The 19,804-nt window shown below is 38.8% G+C and overlaps 1 protein-coding gene across 1 annotated transcript in view; it reads right to left on the reverse strand.

The window, feature by feature from the left end:
- Positions 1–2,379: 2,379 nt before the first annotated feature.
- The window catches only part of LOC139685020 (protein shuttle craft-like), an 82,474-nt gene continuing 65,049 nt past the window's right edge, over positions 2,380–19,804 (reverse strand). The window contains exon 5 of the mRNA XM_071581542.1: positions 2,380–3,104. Coding sequence (XP_071437643.1) covers positions 3,056–3,104 — 49 coding nt within the window. The 3' untranslated portion in view covers positions 2,380–3,055. The remainder of the gene's footprint in view (positions 3,105–19,804) is intronic.

A 19,804-nucleotide genomic window follows, 5' to 3' on the forward strand; every position in this document is an offset into this window, starting at 1 on the left:
AGCACACTTGGTCTGTTATGCAGCGTTGGGAAGAAAGGGAGGTCTCTGCTTTCCCCTTGACAGAGAGGGAGCAGAGAAGGACCAGCCCAGGAGTCCAGGCAAAGTGAGTGTTTATTGGGACAATATCCAAGGTTTTATAAGATCTCTGGGGGAAGGTGCCAGATCTGGGACTGGATTGGGTGAGAACTTAAGAAGGGGAAGGATCTAAGGTAACAACTGATAGAAAACCAGGGATTGGTGATAGACAGGGGCATCAACCAATGGAACTGGGACAGGGGCAGGGCTGGCTGCACCCCTTGCTCTGCTGCTCTGGCCGTGAGACAAAAGGAAAATCCTACACAGGGCTGCCTGGCTTGGACTGGCAAGGCAAGCCCAGGCATGTTTCTCTTAGTTCCTACTGTGGCAGTGGAAAGAGTAGGGGAGCTTTCTCATCCCCGGGGATTTCTCATGAGGGGAGGCGGCTGTGATGTACTGGTCCCAGGGCCCCCCCAGGGAAGGGGAGGCTGTTTCCCAGCCTGGGAAGAAACAATAACATGCTCAACCTCAGGTTCAATGACTCATTTGGGGAACAAAAAGCCTCTGGGAGACACAAAGGAGAAGGGGGGGGTAGATACAATACAAGGCAGGGTGTGGTGTAACAGCCCTGCAGGGGAGCTGTAACAAGTTGAGAGAGGTGATACGTAAACTTTGCAACTAAAGAACCCATAACAAATAAGGACATAATTTTAAAACTTCAGCAACAAATCTCTTAGTATCCATCTTCTCAGGTTCAAGGTGCTTCTCCAGCGCTGCTATCCTTGGGATTCATTTCAGCATTTTCCTACAGTCTGTTCCATGTGGGGAAGAGGAGACTGAAGGGAGACCTCATTGCAGTCTACAATTTCCTTTGAGGGCAAGAGGAGTGGCAGGCAGTGCTCTCTTCTCTGTGGTGACCTGTGCTAGTTTAAATGTAAACCAGCAGGAGAAATCAACCCAACACAAAAGAGATTATAAGTCAGAGTTACAATTTAATAACAATATTACAATAAATCCAATGGCACAAAGAAATTGGCTTTAACCCACAAAACCTAGAAGTATGACCCAGCACCCTGGGGCACAAACACAAAGGGGTTTGTTAGCCGCTGTGCTGAACCCCACATAGTTCTCCCAAAGTCCAAAGTAAAAGGAACTGAAAAACCTGTTGGTGCAGATGATGGTTGCAGTCTGGTCAAGAGTGGTGGTTGCAGTCTGGTTGAAAGCGGTGGTCTCCTCCTGTCAAGGTTCTGGTCCTCCTCTGGATCCAATGACTGGTTCCCCAAGGTCTTCCGACTCCAAGATTATGTACCCTCAGGTCCAGGTGGGAGCACCCAGTACCTCCCCTAGGGTGGGGAGTTACACAATGGGTGATCTGCCTTTGTGAGTCATGGGGTATTTTGTAATTGTTGCTGGCCCATTAGCACACACACACCCCTCAGGCTGCATGTAAAGGTGCTAATGACTCCCTGGAAGGAACTAATCACAGCTTTTATCTCACAGGTGTCTCTCACACCCAGCTCACAGCCTGAGGAGTCGGGTGTGCCCTGGGCAGCTTCTGTCAATGGTCCATTGTTAAGAGTTCTCAGGAAATGAATAGAGGGTGTAGTATACATAGCTTTGGTCACCTCCACACAGTGATAAACTGGTCCCATCTGCTGAACTAGGACATGACCAGGGACAGGATGCAGCAAATGGCAGAGTTCAAGAAGCATTTGGATGATACTTTTAGACACATTATATGACTCTTGGGGGTGGTCCAGTGTGGGGCTAAGTGCTAGACTCAATTATCCTTGTGGGTCCCTTCCAACTCAGCATATTCTCTGAAACTGTGATTCTGTGATTGTGTCTCAGAAAAACTTCCCTAACATTTCTTGCAATGGATGTTGGTCTTTTCACATTCCAGTATTATGTTGGTCTTTCCACATTCTAGTATACCCAGTCAATTTCTAGTTTCACAAGGTAGACTCTGATATTTCTTCTTTCTTCACTCATTTCTTCCCTTTGTAACACAGAGTGCACTGTGCCTTTTAATTGCTAGTTTTATAGAGTGGTTTTGACAGCCTATTGTGGTAGGTTGTGTTCACGGACTTTTTTTTAATAGTAATCACACATTATTTCTATTTTCTTTAGTTGATGCAATTGGTTACAGCAGTATGGGACGTTTACATATTCTTTTATACCATCCTTTAAAAATAACCAGATATCTATGCCTGTGAAGAAGCAAGTTTTTGAGTGAATTCAAACCTAATCTTGCATTTTACAGCAGCTGATAGTGTAAGGCTGAAACTAGTCTTCTTGTTCAGAGTGGGTGCTCAGCTTGGATGAAAGAGGAAGAGAAGTTGAAGGGGTCATGTAATAGGGTGGGTTCTAAGAGATGCTGGAAAGTGGAACAAAAGCGCTGTTGAGAGGTTATCAAACAATATCTTTATTACCAGAAGCAGCTAAGTGACAGGAGTTTTAAGGGAAAAGGATGAGGGTGAGAAAAGGAAGGAAAGCCAAGGCAATAAGCCCAAACACATAAGCATCCCCACTCACCAAAGGGAATTGCTCATGCTAAGTTGTCTTACCGACCCAAACATTTAGATTCTCCTGAGAAAAAGGCAGAGACTGAAGACCCTAGGTGCTGCCTGGCTCACTCCAACAACAGGCATCCCCGTTATTTAAAATACAAGGTTTTCTTGCTTGGCAAGTAAGCAACCAGAGCACAAGTCATCTGCCCTTAAAATACAGGCTGCTAGTAACATCTGACTGGGCAGGTGTGGCCACTACCACCCAGTCCGAGGTCTGCAGCTCCACCTTCTTGTCATATAAGGGTCTTCTCTCTGTGCATGTGCACAGGCACTGGAATCCCCCTGAGCATGCACATAGTCACCTGGGGTCTCAAATCAAATGAGTCTGGGGTCAGCCTTCCTCTCCTTCCTTTTCACTTTTTCCACCAAATGACCTCTAAATGCAGTTAGTAAATCTGAGAAAACCAATTATCTTTAGTTTACAGGAAGCTCTGTCTTCAAGAAAGAAGTTTCTCTCTTCTCAATGCTTGTTACCAGTAGCCTGGTAGGAAAAGCATAACCTTCATCCAGATGGCCGGCCTAAAACAGACCAAAAAATGTCAACACTTCCCAATACAGACCACGGGCAAAATGGGTTATCCAGAAATGATTCACAAATAAGTGAGAAAACACCTGGCAATTCACATCATTATTAATAAGTCTGTGGGATGAGACTGCCACATGTGGAATGTCACATCCATCATTTGAATATAGAATCACAGAATCATAGAATCGATTGGGTTGGAAAAGACCTCCGAGATCATTGAGTCCAACCCTTGGTCCAACTCCCACCGTTGTGAGGTACAGTGCAGAGTTTCTTGCACTACTTGTAGTTTCACAATCTCTTCCATTCCCTTAGCAATTCAGCTGCAATTAACTAATTAAACTTTTACAAACATGTACGCAGCTTTCCTTGACCAAAAAAATCCTCTGTTCCTTGGAAGTCATGGTAGAAAAAAGTAAAACAGAATAATCTTGTTGTATTGCCTTAATTTTTATAAGCAGCTGTGACAATAACAGAGGTAGACTGCATGTCCAGCTCTTGCAGAGGTGATTATATCAACGAGACTCAACTTCACAAGCAAAAGAGGTTGCTTTAAAAGTCTATGACTGAATTTTGGGCTTGTGACAAATAACTGTCATCTCATCCCAGAAGGCAAGGAAAGAAAGCCTAAACAACTTGACACTATGGAAAAGACTAGGTAAAAGTTTTGTAATTTTAACTGAAATATTTCTATTTTTTTTCTTCATGTTTTACTTCTTCCTATCACAGGTCACAAGTATTTTAGAACAAGGCTTTTTGACATTATTCATAACATTACTGTATTAATGTGGACTTGCATCTCATTACTCTGATAGATAGCTCTTATGAATGTGAGAGAGTTTGGTGTTTAGATTGTCGACAACTTAGAGACAGAGGTTGTGAATAGAAATGTTTTCTTCACTACACAGTGTCAGATTTGTTGTTGTGGCTGTTCAGGTTTTGGTTTATTTCTCCATGATATTTAATGTTTTTAAATGATAATTTGAAGATGGACTCATCTACCTAAACCTAAATTATGATGTCCTAAATAATGTTAGTTTACACATTAACTTTATTCTTTTGGTTCAGTCATGGTGTTGCAAAACATTCACAAGCCTTCTCTAAAGGGAAAAAGTTTTAAGAAGGACAGCAAATCCCCCAGAAAGGTAGAGTGCAACTTTCCATTGTCCATGTTCCCTGATTACTAAGAAGGGAGGTGTTTTTCTGGGAACAAGGAAGGAAAACAACTAGCCCAGCAGTGCAGAGGAATATGAACCAAAAGACTGACTACTCATATAGGACAGGATTACAATAATAATAATCTCTCTTATTTTAGAGCTTTGAGACGTTCAAACTGCAGACTTCCGTGTGGTCTGAAGGATAGCCAAGCTACTTTTCAGCAGAATAATTAATGAACTTACTGCTTCCCACCCATGGTTCATTGCTTGGGACTTTACTCCACACAGGGCCGCAGGAGAAATTACTCAGAGTTGTCTGCACCCCAGCTTAGACCCTTTCAAGCTTGTGTACCTCTGAGACCTAAAATTGCTTATTGTGTTTTCAGTTGTCACAAATAAACCTGTCATACCTGAAACTCACCCTCCTTTTTTATTTTTCTGCTTTACATTGTCGTTTCCCCAAAAAGGAAAGACCTTCACTCCAGAATAAAAATCTCTCTGCATACCTGAAAAATACTTCCTTCCATTTTGGCCAACATTATATATAAATAATTAGGGGACAGAGAATTCGTGTTAGTACTTAAACTCATGGAAAATATATGACTATAGGTAACTGTGCTGAAATACATGACTGCAGTCAAGCAGCCTCCTATCCTGGCCTTCCACTTAGATGTTTTTGCATCTTCCCAGACATGGCAGAAAGAGGTCTCAGTCATTCTTTTTCATATCTCCTGCTGCTACCCTGGATTGTAGAAGAAGCTTTGAATTTCCTATCAAAACCCCTTTCAGGCCAAGAATCAGAAAGAAGTGGAATTTGTAAGAGAAGACATATTCTACAAATAGGGGAACCATGTAAACTATATTAATGATCCATTTCTACCTCCTTCCAGAAGACCTTTCCTGCTCCTACTGTAGCAACTGCTAGTTGACCATGCAGAAAGCTAAGAAAGCATGAATATGTAAGATGGTAAATTCAGATCACTCTTTTCTTTATTCACCTGTTTTACCTCTGTTATCAGTCTTGTACAAAACAAACCTTCACTTCTGGTCTGTCCCTCTTTGGTTTGCTCGATAGGTTTTTATTTTGTACAGTGGCTGCTTTCAAATATCACCATCCAAAACTTTTAGTACCTGGAAATCTGATGGCCTTCATCCTTCCCTAATCTTCAGTAGCCCAAACTGAAGAAATTTATAAGTTAGATACATATTCATGGGGAACAAGCAAAACTTAATTACACCAAATGACTCTTGGTATAGATTAGATGACAATGCTCTCAGGGGCACATGATGTGATTCTTGGGATGCCCAGTGCAGGGCCAGGAGTTGGACTCAATGATCCTGATAAATCCCTTCCAATTCAGTATATTGTATGATTATTTAAGTGTAGTTAAGTTTTCCAGTGATGCTAACATAAATTTGAGCAGCATATTTTTAAAGTGCTCTCCTTTTCCTCCTGTTTTATGTGTTTTGCTATGCCAAGGTTTTAAAGAGAGTGCTAAGGAGCATGACACCACTCCAGTAAAAAAGCCCACTGTTTTAACCACGGGGTATCCAGGTCTATGAGTGACTGCTTGAAACTCACTATGTATAGTGTCAAAATGTTTAATGTCTTGAAAACTTGTTAGTAAAGTGTCCGCTATCTCACTTAATATAGTTGATCAATCATATATTTTCCAGTCTGGAAGCCTTCCTACCTGTGTTTCTTGGTGGATGCTAGGAGACAGCTCAACCGGCACTGCTGCTGTAGTACTGCCTGCAGTGATTGTGGAAAGCTTATACCTTTAGGAAAGGTTATACCTTTGCTTTCAGACAGCACCAAGACCACAAATTATTGTCTAGGTGTCTTGTGGATGAAAGTTATTGAGCATCTATCCAACAATCTCCAAGGATGATAGCATTAAGCTGTCTCTCTTAGAATGGGTATTAAAAACTCTCAAGACCTGGGTCTTTTTTCTTGACACATAATACTAGTGCTTTTGATGCAATTAGTTAAAACTGACACTGAATTAATAACTCCAAGTAGGACATTGCCGCTCTGTGCATGTAATGTAGGTACACCTGCATAACATGCCTACAGTATCTGTCACTGTATTGTACTAAAAATTTGCTCTTAACAGTGCTCATTTTAGGCAGAAACACTGAAAAACTTACATGGCAAACATGGGGTTTACTCTATTAGGTGGTCTAATATGCTGAGATTAACTTTCATAGACGCTGCAGTTTTTCTGCCATTACAGACTCTTTATATCAGAAGTTTTGAATCATTAGCCATGTCTAACAGACAGATAACTATTATTTAAGTTAATACACATAAATTTCTCCTTTTCACAGTACTTCAAAGCATATTTTGGTTTTATAAGCTTTTATGAGTAATTTGAGACTTGTTTTCAATAAAGGAGTTTATACGTGCCATTGTATAAGAAAGTTGTTTAAGAGTATGGGAAAAATGTGGTACAAGAGGAATGCAAATCTGCATAAGCCTCATTGTGATTTAACCCTTTTAGAACTAAGAATAGCATAAAGGGCTTGACTTTTTTTTCTGTACAAACGTATATAGACTGCACACAGTCTGAACCTCTCACTTATACTTCAGTCTTTACAAAACACTGTTCAGTTAATCCACACATGTAGAGCCATCACCTCAAAAAGTAATTCACTTCTTTAAAAACTAGGAGGAAAATAAATATGCTGCAGTAAAATTGTTGAGTAGAGGAATCTATCTGGACATTTCACAAAACATTTCATTATGCTGATAATTCCCAGAAGTGCTCTCAAGAGTGCTTTAAGCTGAGGATTACTGCACTGGATCTGATGGACTTTTTTGTAGCTCCTTTAAAAGGCAGCGAACCGTTTTTCTATTTTATTTAAATAATGCCCCTTAAAATGGATTTTTAGAGGTATAATAACTCCTTAAGAGTCAGTTATGCTAAACAGTTTCTCTTGATAGAAATGTTGTAAAACTCGTTAACTGCACAATTTCAGATGCTGGCTTGGTGAACATAAACTGACATGTGAATGGCCAGAGTTTGCAAAATAAATTGAAATAGTTGTATCACACAGCTAGCAATGCACAAGCTGTAAGCCACAAGGGCTCAAACCTGACAGAAAATTACTTCAAGATGAATGAAAAGTGCTTGTTTCTCTTTATTAGTTTTTAGAGAACAATGAAAATGTTGGATTGTTTACAGAAGGGTTGATTAAATGTGGTCAGTAGGGCCATGTCCCTATTGCTAACTGTGAGCCTTCCCAGCACCCAGCCGCTTCCCTCCACTGCATGCATCTTCTTACAGACTATTATGGTCACACATTTGTGTGTGAAATGTGCTCATTTTGACATTCCTCTGCTGCTCTGAGCTGTTGAGGCCTTTGTTAGGTAAAACACTGTTGTCAAGCCTAACAAGCAGGTCATGCAATTTGCTGGACACTGCAGCAGAGAATAGCCCTGCTAAGAATTGCTTCAGCATCTAACAATGCTTGGTTCAATATCAAAATACATATGCATTTTTTCCTTTGTTCAGCCCCAATACTTTCAATATTTTGAAGAAATACATATTTTGCATTAAAAAAAATTCTGAAATGGACTTGACATCACAGCACACTGTTTGTTTTATTCTTTTCTTGTTAGATATATTATGATGGGAGAGAAAACAAAGAGACTTTAGCCATCCTTTTCTGAAATAAATTCACTTTCCACATTGTACTAAAGGCACAAAGACGAGATGCACCATGTCACACCATATTCTAGCAGATTATTTAGTCTGCTTTCAAAGCAGTTCAAATTAGGGCCACTTTAGGAAAAGTAGTATTTGCACAAGATGGTAACAACAGAAAATGTCCCTTTGAGGCAGTAATTTGAAAACAGCTTAAAGATCAGTTTCATTTAGCAACAATCAGGAGAGTAAAAACCACTGGGTATGTTACTATAGCTATTGAACAAAATTGTTTTGGTTTTTTTTTCCTTTGCATCGTATTCCATAGCCTTCATCTCTTCCCTCTCTTCTCCAGAAGAAAAATCAACCAGTACTGTGCAAGGATTGGAATGCTATTTGTGGCAACCTATCACTTTGCATTGTGTTCCGCTCTGATGTGAAAGCAGGATTTTCTTTTTTTTCTATCTCCAGAACACACTTTTCCAGGCCCATTATGCATATAAACAATGGTGTATGTAATTACCTTTCTGGGATGGCAATTATTTCTCCATAACAACTGAAGTTAAGGTATTCGATCCTTCTGCCTCCCACCTCCAAATAAAGGATATCCTAAATATCAAACGAAAAAAATCACTTTGGGATGAAATCAAGATTGCTTTTGTCAGCCTGGTAAGGGACAGATACTATCACTGAAGCCTCTAAATGTCAGCATGGTCTTTTTTTTTCCAATCAGTAATTGATTTACATGTTGTTGCAGATTGAGTCATTTCACCCTTTGACTACAAGCCAGTTTTGGCACCCCACCTCCTTATACCGAAAACTTTTGCACTTTTACTAGGGCAGATGTCCATGGCAATTCTGGGGGTAAGAAAATACCATACCTGTCACATCAAAGCTGTTGAGAGTGTGAAATGCTGACTTTCTGGTCTTGTTTCAAGCTACAGGAGGTTCTTCAGAGTAGTGGGCTGAAAGAGTGAGGGATGGAGGAGAGTTTATTTTCCTTTCCCCCATTATGTGTCCATCTTGCTGTGCATGATTACAGTCACCATTGCTATTGATGAACATCCATACCTTCAGCTGTACAAATGTGGGCAGATCTACCTACAGACAGCTATGTTATTTTTTCATTGTATCTGACAATTTAATCTGCCTCATGGTTTCCCCCATTGCTTGAAATCAAGGACCTCATCCTACAAAGCAATATGGTTAAGTTTGTGATTAGAGTTCAGGTCAGACTACCCTAGACTCCTCAACACTGAGCAAGGATGTTCCCATTCCTGGTACTCAATTCGGAGACCAATGGATCTTTTTTTTCCTCCAGTGAAAGCCAGGCATGGTTAGCATTGGCATAGACATCAGTGCCCCAGTGGCAGACAGGAACTACACCTCTTGTAATTCAGACTCATTACAACAGCCTCATCATTAAGCAAAATATTAGTGCAGATACTGCCCACCCATACATGTATAAAAACAGCCTAAAATACCTTTTATGCCTGGAGAAGAGCAGGCTGTGATGCTGGTGCTACAATGAAAGTTACACAGCAGCATACATTTTTCATTGTTGCAAATCAAATATAGAAAATGCAAAATCTATTTATCAGTAACAACATATGAATTTATTTAAAAGGGTGTCTTGCATCCTTTCTCAAGCTTCAGCAAGAACTTTTCTGAGTCTTCAGTACACACTTAACTCTCAGGAATTAGGGCCAAACTGAAGTGAATTTGTGCAAGTTCCTTTTCCACCTGTCAGTATTGTCATTAGTGTGCCTAACAAGATACTCCTAATGCAGACATGATTAAATGAAAGATGTTTTAATGATGAATCCTTCATTCTCTTCCACACCATATGCAATGGGAGACTGGCTGCATGAATGCCCTTTGTGTATTATGCGTTGATACGACTCAAAGAACAAAGGAAGGAATATGGCCCAGAAGAAGCCTACACAAAACATAAACTTAAAACCTGAGTAGTGCCCACTTGTTTATCACATATATATATAGGCCTTTTATTAATAGAAAACCCTAGTTTTCTATTTATCTGGCAGAAGAGATAGTTCACAGAAAGAAAGAAATAGATGAACCAGTTAAAAATTTGCTTTCTTCCTCCAGTTCCTTTCTGAAAGGCCAGTGAGCTGAAAACATACAGAACAGCAAATATTCTCCAGCCCAAGGACAACACCAGCATATTTATTGAACTGAATTTATATCTGGTGCTGATGCCAAAGAAGGAGAATAAGAATTAGTAGAAGTCATTCAGTTTTGTCTGTCTGGTAATGGATAAAAGAGAAACGAAAATCTCCCACAAAAAGGAAATCACAAACAGTTCTTCTGGGGAATACAAACACAGCTTTGAAACCTTTTTTTCCTTTGCTTTCAATAGAAATAAACATAAATCACAAGAGCCAAAACAGGGGAAATATTAATCCTGCCACTAGGATCTTTCCCTAACTCTCTTCCTTGCCAGTTTGAGTAGGTGGTTATTGTTGATTCCAACATTGCTTCAACTGTTAATGAGCTTTCTGCACAAAAAAAAAAATCACTTTTTCTGTAGTCTTGAAGACAGTTCTGAGGGATGTGTTTACCTCTACATCTGTGTAAAGAAATCTTTATAAGGTTTGATCTGAGATCTGTTAATGGGAAAGAGAAAAGGGTATGTTGTGAGATGACGACATCACCCTACAGTGATGTTACTAGAAGCTGGTGTTACTTGGCACCTATATACATTTACAGCTTTCCTTTTCTATACTTTTCCTAAGAAGATCTCAAAACATCTTGCTTGCATAAATCAGGAGTTCTAGCCTTATTCTGCAATGGAAAGGTATCGTTGCACTTGTTTTAAGGTGAATACACTGAAATACAGAAAAAAATTGTCATTATCAAGAATAACAAAAAGTTACTGCCAAAGCAGAAAATAGAACAACAGATCCTGACTGCAGGTAAACAGATCCCCTCCTTTTCTACTTCATGCTGTTATGGGTAGAGAGTAATATCCAAAAGTCACTGAATTATACTATTCATATGCATTTAATCAGACCAGTTTGCAGGATCAAGAAACAGCTGTGAAGCCATCCTTCTCAACTAAAATATGTAAAATATATTAATTTTTATCTAGATTGCTTTTTAATAAGAACTTTGGTCAGAAAGCTCTAAGAAATCCAAGACATTCAGGTTCTGAGACCTTTATAACAGAAAGCTCTATCTGGGAGGTTTGTATGCACTATATAGCATTGTTTGTTTTCCTTTGTTAGTATGTGATGACTTCATCTCCCTTAATCTGCCTCCTAAAACTGGGAGTAGATCCAGGGTTTTCTTAGTGGTGTTATTCTCCCAGTTACATTAGTATTATGAAGTTTTGTCTGGTGAATAAAACAAATATTGTTTCTCACTTGTGTTCACAGTCTCAGCTTCCAGAAAATGCCATAGATGACAGTAATACTGTCCTTCCATATGACACCAAAACTTCTTCTATTAGGAAATCCCTAATAAGCAGAGACACCTTGCTATTTTACTTCATCTCAGAGTATGTCCAATTCAGCAGACACTGAATTCAGTCTTATCTGTTCTGATGGTGGGCTTTGACAAACTGCATAAACCTGTTGTTAAGGGGAGGATATGTTATAGTCAGTACTCAAAATGTTACAGCTTTCCTTGTTTATTGCAAATGGGGTAAAGTAGCACAAGCAGACAGAGAAGATGAAAGTAAGGTTAGCTAAACACTGAGCTACTTTGTGCTTTGAAAAAGGTGTAATATCAGACCAACAGTTCAAAGGTTCAGGTCAAATACCCTTCATGTGTTTGTTTTTTCAGTTGTAACACTGGTCAATGGAAAGATACCACACATCTATGTATTACTCAAATTTTACAGAAGAAAGCCACACCCAAAAAAGTGGCCTCTGCTTCCCTGATATACTGATACTTAAAGATTTAAACCTTTGACCTCTATAAGCATTATTTCTGGTTTCCTTTGCCTATGACTTGCAGGTGGTTTATGTCTTCCCATAACCCTTTTATGCCAGTTTTTTTTATCAGCAATTACTTACACAGTAATTCAAATCCAATTTCAATATTGGCTACTAGGTTGAAAACTCTGTGTGAAATTCTGGCTTTCTAGCATTTTCTGGTTCCATTAAGAACTTATGAAACATTAAGACATAGTTAAAAGAAGAGAAAAAATATCTAAGGGTTAGTGAGTAAATTATGCTTGTGTTCCATGGGCCTCTAAGGTCACATTAAACTTGTATTGCTCCCAGTACTTAAAAAGGAACATTTCTATTAAAAATTAAAGCAGGTGAAGAGTGTCTATAGTGCATAAGATAAAATTTATGGGTTTTTTTCTTTCTATCTGACTGCACATCAAAACGTTGTCCATCAGCACTGAACTTGTGTCACTCCTTGAATGATTTCACCAGCTTTCTTAGGCCAACACTAGATAGCCATCTTTGGGATCAGTGTTTTTCTGGTTTTGCAGGAAAGTCCTTGATGAATCTGAGTGGTCCCTTGGCCCCAGTATCCAGCCAGCTGCAAGGATGATTCTGGGAGGAACTGCTTTGGTGATGCTGTATGATGGTGCTTTCCATCAGGTGCAAGGCCAGGTGTCAAGCTTGTAACAGGATGTGTGATTGTATGAGCCCACAGATGCAGCTGGAGTGACATAAGCAATGAATTTTTCCTCTAGGGTTCAACATCACTGCGAGCTTACTCTTAACAGGACAGGAAAGTGTCTCCAATCACTTCCCTGTGTTGCAATCTTCTAGACACAGAGAACAGATATCTTGATCTTCTTTGTACAGTGCTGAGCACAGAGGGATGCTGTCCTCTGGCTGCTGCATGTTGTTCAACTTCAAAGATACAAAATAAACCATGAACACTCAATACTGAGCTTGCCAGTATTTCAGGAAACAACCACTGATAAGGGCCTACAGTCCATAATTAAAAACCTGTTTCACTGATGGCTTTAATTTCTGCTTTGGGGAGTAGGCAGGGAAAAGCTCCACTGCATCACCAGTTTGTCTCCCTGATCCATATTGTAACTTTCTTTTGTAAAGCAGATACTTATGACCATCAAAAACAGTGAGCTGGTGCATAAATTTTTGTCTTCTGCTCTTGCAATGGTTTTATACTATTCCCAGATGTACCTTCAAGGAGAACATACTTTTGCCTCTGTTTTACACCCCTCCTGGTGAACACTCTAGTATGTTCTGAATGATTTCTCTGATATTTTCAATTCTGATCACTCCTACTTATGTTAAGTGTGGGATTAATAATGAAAACTGTTCAGACTGATGATGATCAACATATGAAAAGAACCTCGTATTCTTCTGTTTAGTAACATCATTGAAGGTGAGAATGGTTTGTCATGGTCTTGTGTGCAGCTGATTGACAGGTGGCTAGAAAAATAAACTAATACTCTGATACCACTTGTAAGGAGAAATAAGTGATTCTGTCAGGCTTGACAAAAGCATTCTGCTTTCCTTTCTACCAGAGTATTTATTAGGGATTTTCCAAGTTATTCTTGTCTTGCTAATCTCATCTGAAAACATCAGATTCATTGTTCTGCATCTGGAATTTTATTGATACTAGAGTAAAATAAAAATCAAACTGATCAGACTTGTGTATGTATGTAGACATTCAATGGTCTGGCTGATATTCTTAGGACAGCTCTACTTCCCCAACTTTTTGGACTACAATTCTGCTACTTGTGAGCCAAATGTTACTCTCACTTTTGGAAGTCATTGTGTGAAAGACTGTGCAACTCTGACATTTTTGAGAAACATTCTGTATTAAAACTTTTTGCGTTCCCAGAAAGCAGTACCTCTCTTCTTGTGTGAAAATTCAGGTCCTCATGGCATCTTGTCATGCCAAGCATTAAGAAAAATTTACCAATATCGTAAGACCCAAGCACTTGGTTCCTGAGGTTTTAAAGATGGTATAACCTATTGATCTGAAGAGATTCTAGGTGTAGTACCAGCCAAATAAAGATCCAGGAGTTTGGGTTTTTTCTAATTGAGGAGACAGTCTGATAAGGTGTACTGCATGCTAAGGTTTGTCATGTAACCAACCAGCAAATTTTTGCAACAAAATTGTGAAGGAAGCAATGATAACCATTACTAACTCACTGGTATGTCAGGAAAGGTCTCCAGTAACAGCCACCCTTTTTTCCTGGTAATGTACACCATGTCTCCTCTGTCCCTGGATGTCACGTTCAGTTTACAAAGGCAAGTCTGGGGTCTCCTTCAGATTCTGAAGTTGTGCCTAATTTTGCTAGTAGAGCAGGTTGGATTCCTTGGCAGAGTTTGCTCTGCCATCCCCCCCACAAGTCTTACAGCTTTTCTGCCCTCTTGATCCATTCCTCATTGGTGCAGAAGACTCAGGATCTCACTTGCACCAGAAGTCATAAAGACAGGTCCTGTAACAGCAACAGCAAGGCAGAAATGAGTGCTTCACAGATGACACCAAAAAAGTAATTTTATTTAAGAAAATAACAATTAATAATTGGGCCTCTGACACTTTAAATTTTAATGGTAGTAGTACTGGAACTTTGAACTACAGCTTTCTGTGGCTTCACAGTGAATCTCTCAATCACTCTTTGTCAGTCCCTTCTCAGGGCATGCGCACTGTGACATTGATATTGCTGTTCAAATAGAAAATTACATCTTTGTATGCCATGCAGATGAGGAGGTATCACTCCCAAGTCTGAGAAAATTCTGGTAGCCTCACACAAAAAGAATTGTGTCTTCCTGGCACTGATACAGCATCCAGCCCACCAACAGGGTGGGCTGCAGGATACTTCTGCAGGTACAGCCTTTGGTTCAAGGACAGGCATCTCTGAAAGAGGCAAGGCAACCTTGTAAGTGATTATTATTGCAGTAACCGTTGAGGTTACCATTGCATGAAGCTGCTGAAGGAGCCAGAGACCTCAAGGTATCTTACAGCTGGGATGCAAATGGAGAGTCAGCAAGTATTTTCCTTCCAAAAGAGCAAAACTATACTCAAAATGACCCAAAAGGAAGTAGCTAAAAATTAAGAGTGGAGAAAGTTTCAAGTGTGCCACACTCTAATATTAAAGTCCATATTATGGATTTTATCATTATTTCTGAAAGCTCAATTTTACTAATCAACCTGCCATTGTGGTATTTGTGCATACCTGGTGCACAGTCTCTTCATCTGCAGCTCAGTTCTGAGCCTAAAGCTGGCAAGGAAAACACTTAGTTCAATGTGACCTAAAATACACTCTTAAACTCTGGAATTGAAGAAGATCTCAAAAATAATAATTTCTGTAAAGCAGGTTTTGTGAGTAACCAGCTTTGAAAATGGACAGGATTGCTGCTAAGGGAGAAGGCAAATTTTGTGCTGCTTGTGCATTGATGGGAGCTAGAAGTGGTTGAGTCTGTAGTTTACGGTAAGTGGGAGACCACTTCATCCTCCCAGTAACCCTGTCTGGATTACTGGAAATCTGGCATATGGTAGCTTAAACCTACCTGAAACACAAAAGGATGGAAGTCACCTAAACTACTTTGTTCATGCAGTTCAGAGCTACTTCTGAATAATCCAAGCTTTAATTTTAAACAAACTAAGTGTCTGGCACTTTATGGTTGTGAAGAAATCTCCCTAAGGTATGAGTGAAGTATGGAAAACACTCAAAGCAAGTCCACTGAAGATCAAGTGGGAAATGGCTGGGCAAAAGAATGAATGCTTCATAAGGTAAACAGAAGTGCAAGAGATGGGAAATTTTTCACATTTTATTGAATCAGACTTTTACAGTAATTGTTGAAAGCAAAAAACACTGAATTATATTTAGATAATAGTTCCATAAATAATGTGTATTTTCACAGCAGTTGCAAAGTCTGGAATTTATGTGCTAATTACTGACCCCAAGTCATCTCTGCACAGATTTACAATTAAAACTGAAATACTTTCATATACAATGTGAGCCTTGTATTCATAGCAACAACCAAGAGACATGCTGGTAACAGTTTGCTCAGTAAATATGAATATTTTATGTTTGAACACAATTGTTTCACTATTGTTGTCCTTATATTTGGTGTATTAAAAGCTGGAAGAGTTTAAAGCTGAGTGTCACATTGTGGACTGTTATTCCTTTTAGAAAAAATATTCTGTATACAGTCATGTATATGCTGCAACAATCTAGGGGAATGAGGATTATTAAAAGATATGTAGAAAGAAAAATTTCTGCATACAGTTTTCTTCTTAACAATCACTGTGAAAATATGTACTTTAAAAACCCTGTAGTGACAGCAAGTGCAGGAAGAATGCAAAATTATGGAGAACACTGAATAATTCAGCAGCTTGTTATGTGATTAGATCTGATTGGTCCACACTAAGATGTTGCACATAAAAATGATTTCCCATGGTAGCACTGGTCTTAGAGTGGGGGGCTTATGATGTCCATAAAATGGGAGAACAAGGCTTACTGGAACTAATAATATCATGGCTGTGCAGAATGATTGATGATCTTTAAAAAGGCCCAGATTGGTTTAATCTTTCTTCAGATTTTATCACTCACTCTTTCTTAGTCACGTGTAATCACTAAGGGAAAGAGAGGTAACAAGTGTTTGATGTATGATACTTGAGCCACCTTTGTCAGAACTTCATTTATTTTAAACTGCTGTTGTATTTGATACTCACAAGATGTAGATTTCTTTATTTTTTACTCCACCTGATGAGAACAGACAGTCCTGGGGTTGGATCAAGAGGTAAGCCAAGCTTGCGTTAAAGAAACAGTGCCAAAAATTGCAGTAAAAATTAAACAGATCCTCCTTTTTTACACTGGGATTATTTCCATTACTGATTAAATGGATATAAAATTGCACAGGACTGACATCTTGGGACAACCTCACATTCTTTATTATTTACAGTATGAACACCTCTTTCAGAATGCTACTTAAGCTTCTTGGAATACATCATCTGTTTCAGTTCACTTTCTCCTTTGCACTCTGCAGAGCCCCACTAAAGATTCTTTTCTATCAGAAGAAATTTCAGGTGAATATGGAAAAAAACCACTTAATTTAACCAATTGGAGGAGAAAAGGGGTCATTTCCACTCATTTCTGAAACCCGACACATCTCCTCAAATATTGACAAATCAAGCCAGATATCTTAATCATGTTTTGTAACCACCCTTATCAGTAACTTACTCATAAAGATTGCAGATGTGTGAATTGAAGCATGTTTGACAGGGTCCCAAAAGGAAGAGAATAAAAGGTTTGCTCAAGTAGCAATGTACTGGAGTCATGCACATTTGGAAAACTTTCCATTATCCCCATTTTTTCTAATCAGAAGAATAAAAGAAATAAATCTGCAGGATAGCAGGTTTCTAAGCCCCATCACTGATGCACATGCATATGTTTGTATGTATAATTACAAGACCATACGCATACCAGTGCCATACACCTGTATGCTTGCACATGGCTATGCATATGGACATGCAAATCCTATCACTTGTGACTGTTTTGTCTCCTATTCAGTCTAATGGTTTTCTGTTTTGACAATTTCAACACTGACTCAACTCTGCTTAACAAAAACAAAAGCAGTTTTGGCAATTAATTTCCACCATTAATAGTACTCTCAAATTGGACAGCTCCCCTTGGAACAGGGAGCCATAACAGGAAAGACTTGTGAGAGTGAAAGAGCAAGACAATTCATTAGACAATTCTGTGGCAGCTAAAAGTGGTGAGGGATGTCAGACTGTGTTCCTGTGCTTCAATACTAATGAGAGTCATTGCATATTCATAATTCTAAATACAGTCAGCTTCTGATAAAAACTTTTGTCATCAAACCTTCACAGCAAGAGTAAAGCATCACACTCCTCATGTCATGGCAGTTCCACCACACCAGAGTAGGAGCAAGATTTATTGTTTTCCAATGCAGCCTGACAGGGAACTAACAGGTATTGCCCCAAGGGTCCTGAAACCAAGTTTAGTTTGATTACAAGGCTCCAAGTAATCAAAGAACCAAAAGGGAGGGAAGAAAGTGCAGGGAAGAATCTTGTTTTGTCTTGCTGTTTGGTTTTAGGCTATTTTTAATTACTTTTCAAAGATAAAGGAGACTCTAAAAATGTGAATAGCAAAGATTAGTGACTCAATCTGAGAGATATTAAAATCAGCTCTACCAAATGTTGTGCTCCCCAGAATTCACTTCTTGCAAGTTTCTTTTCATTTTTTTTCTTGTCAACTCCTTTTTCTTTCTATCATTGTTGCAATTTTTATTATTAATTTTGAAAAACTGCCCATCCGCTTTGCTGGCAGTCAGTTCCTGAACGTACATAGCTCTGCTAGCTTTTAACCTGTCTGCCAGGACAGCAGTTAGCATTCCCTGAAGACAAAGAAGAGAAATGTATGTTTCAGCACCCACTTTGAAAAAGCCTTGAACATTTTCTCACTCATAAAAATCTTTTCAGCCAGAATGCCAGCACATTTCCACATCTATTTGATGGGTAAATTGGCTACGAAATATACATAAAATTAAATAAAACAAGACATTAACACAAAGGTTGAAGTACCTGATTGTGTAAAGGATTGGATTTTTTTTTCAGTAATTATAAAATTGTGTGTGTGGAAAAAAAATAATTTCCCTGCTCAAGAGAAATTGCAAGAGATCTAGAATGGAGAGGTTTCTCTAAATTTTTAAATATCTCAGTCATAAGTATACAGTCTTTGTAAATAGAGAAATCTTGTAGTTATGACTGATTGATTGAAGTAACTGATTATCCACAGATATTTTAAGTGTTGAGACATTAAATTGTCAGCCATATCAATTTGATTGCAGTAAAACATGAAAACATTGACTTTTGTCTAGTTAGAGAAATTTATTTTTCCCAAAATGACAATCCTTTAAGTAGAAACCAGGCACCTTGCCAGCTCTCTGTGTCATACATTGAAGTTTCCAAATGCAACCTGTATTTTCAAAAGTTTTTCAAGGTCAAATGAATGGGTCATAGGTCTTTGGCAAATAGTCTTGTAATAGGCATATTCCCATACACTGCTTCGATCTCCCTTAAACCTGGTATAGACTAGTAATTATTCATTACAAACCAATGGAAGGCATTGGCAATAGTTCACATTCAAAGTGTACATATATTCAGAGCTTCTCAATTATGTAAAACATTTCCCTAAAAAAAACAGTAACCCTCCTTGGACTGAAGCTATAGGAACAAATTTGATTAATATGTTTTACAGGCCTGAAGTAAGTGCTCATCATATCTGCCAGCCAGCTGACAGCTTTCAAAAAAGAACCTCTGCTCCTGGGATAAGTAAGTTGTGTGATCTTTAAGATATCAAACTCAAAACCTTAGAGGGGGAAGGTGTTATATTGAAGTGAATTCTACTCAAAATGTGAATGCTCTTAAGTCTACTTTGTATTCCAGATCCTTGATATGCACACATTATTTGACAGGACAGTGACTTTTTTTAAAGTTTGTTTTTCTTGCTTGTCAGAACACCTGTGCTTTCCCATTAGGTACAGGTGTATTTCACAATCTTTTTACCTATGTGCAGGAGAAAGTTGTCATTAACCAGTTTCCTGCATCACTTTTTTGCTTACCTGTGTTTTAGAAGGTTAAGCCTGGGCATAGAGATTACCAAATTTGTTAAAAATTACATTTGATTGACTGAAAAATTAACAAGGTAGATCAAAATTTGGAGGACCACAAAGGAGTGATCTAGACGAATCCATGAGAAGCAAAGGGAACAATTCCATCTTTTATGGAGTGTTAAATGTTTCCTCCTAACTGGAGTACTAACACTTCTGCCACAAAGAATTAGGCCATGGCAGGTTGTGTCTTCAGCGTTAATGAGCAAATACCTTAAAAACATGCCAGTTGATGAAAAAATAAAACTGTGGCTATCCATTACCATGGAAAACATATCCTTCC

Source organism: Pithys albifrons, chromosome Z (genome assembly GCF_047495875.1).
Source record: "Pithys albifrons albifrons isolate INPA30051 chromosome Z, PitAlb_v1, whole genome shotgun sequence".
Classification (NCBI taxonomy): Eukaryota; Metazoa; Chordata; class Aves; order Passeriformes; family Thamnophilidae; genus Pithys; species Pithys albifrons.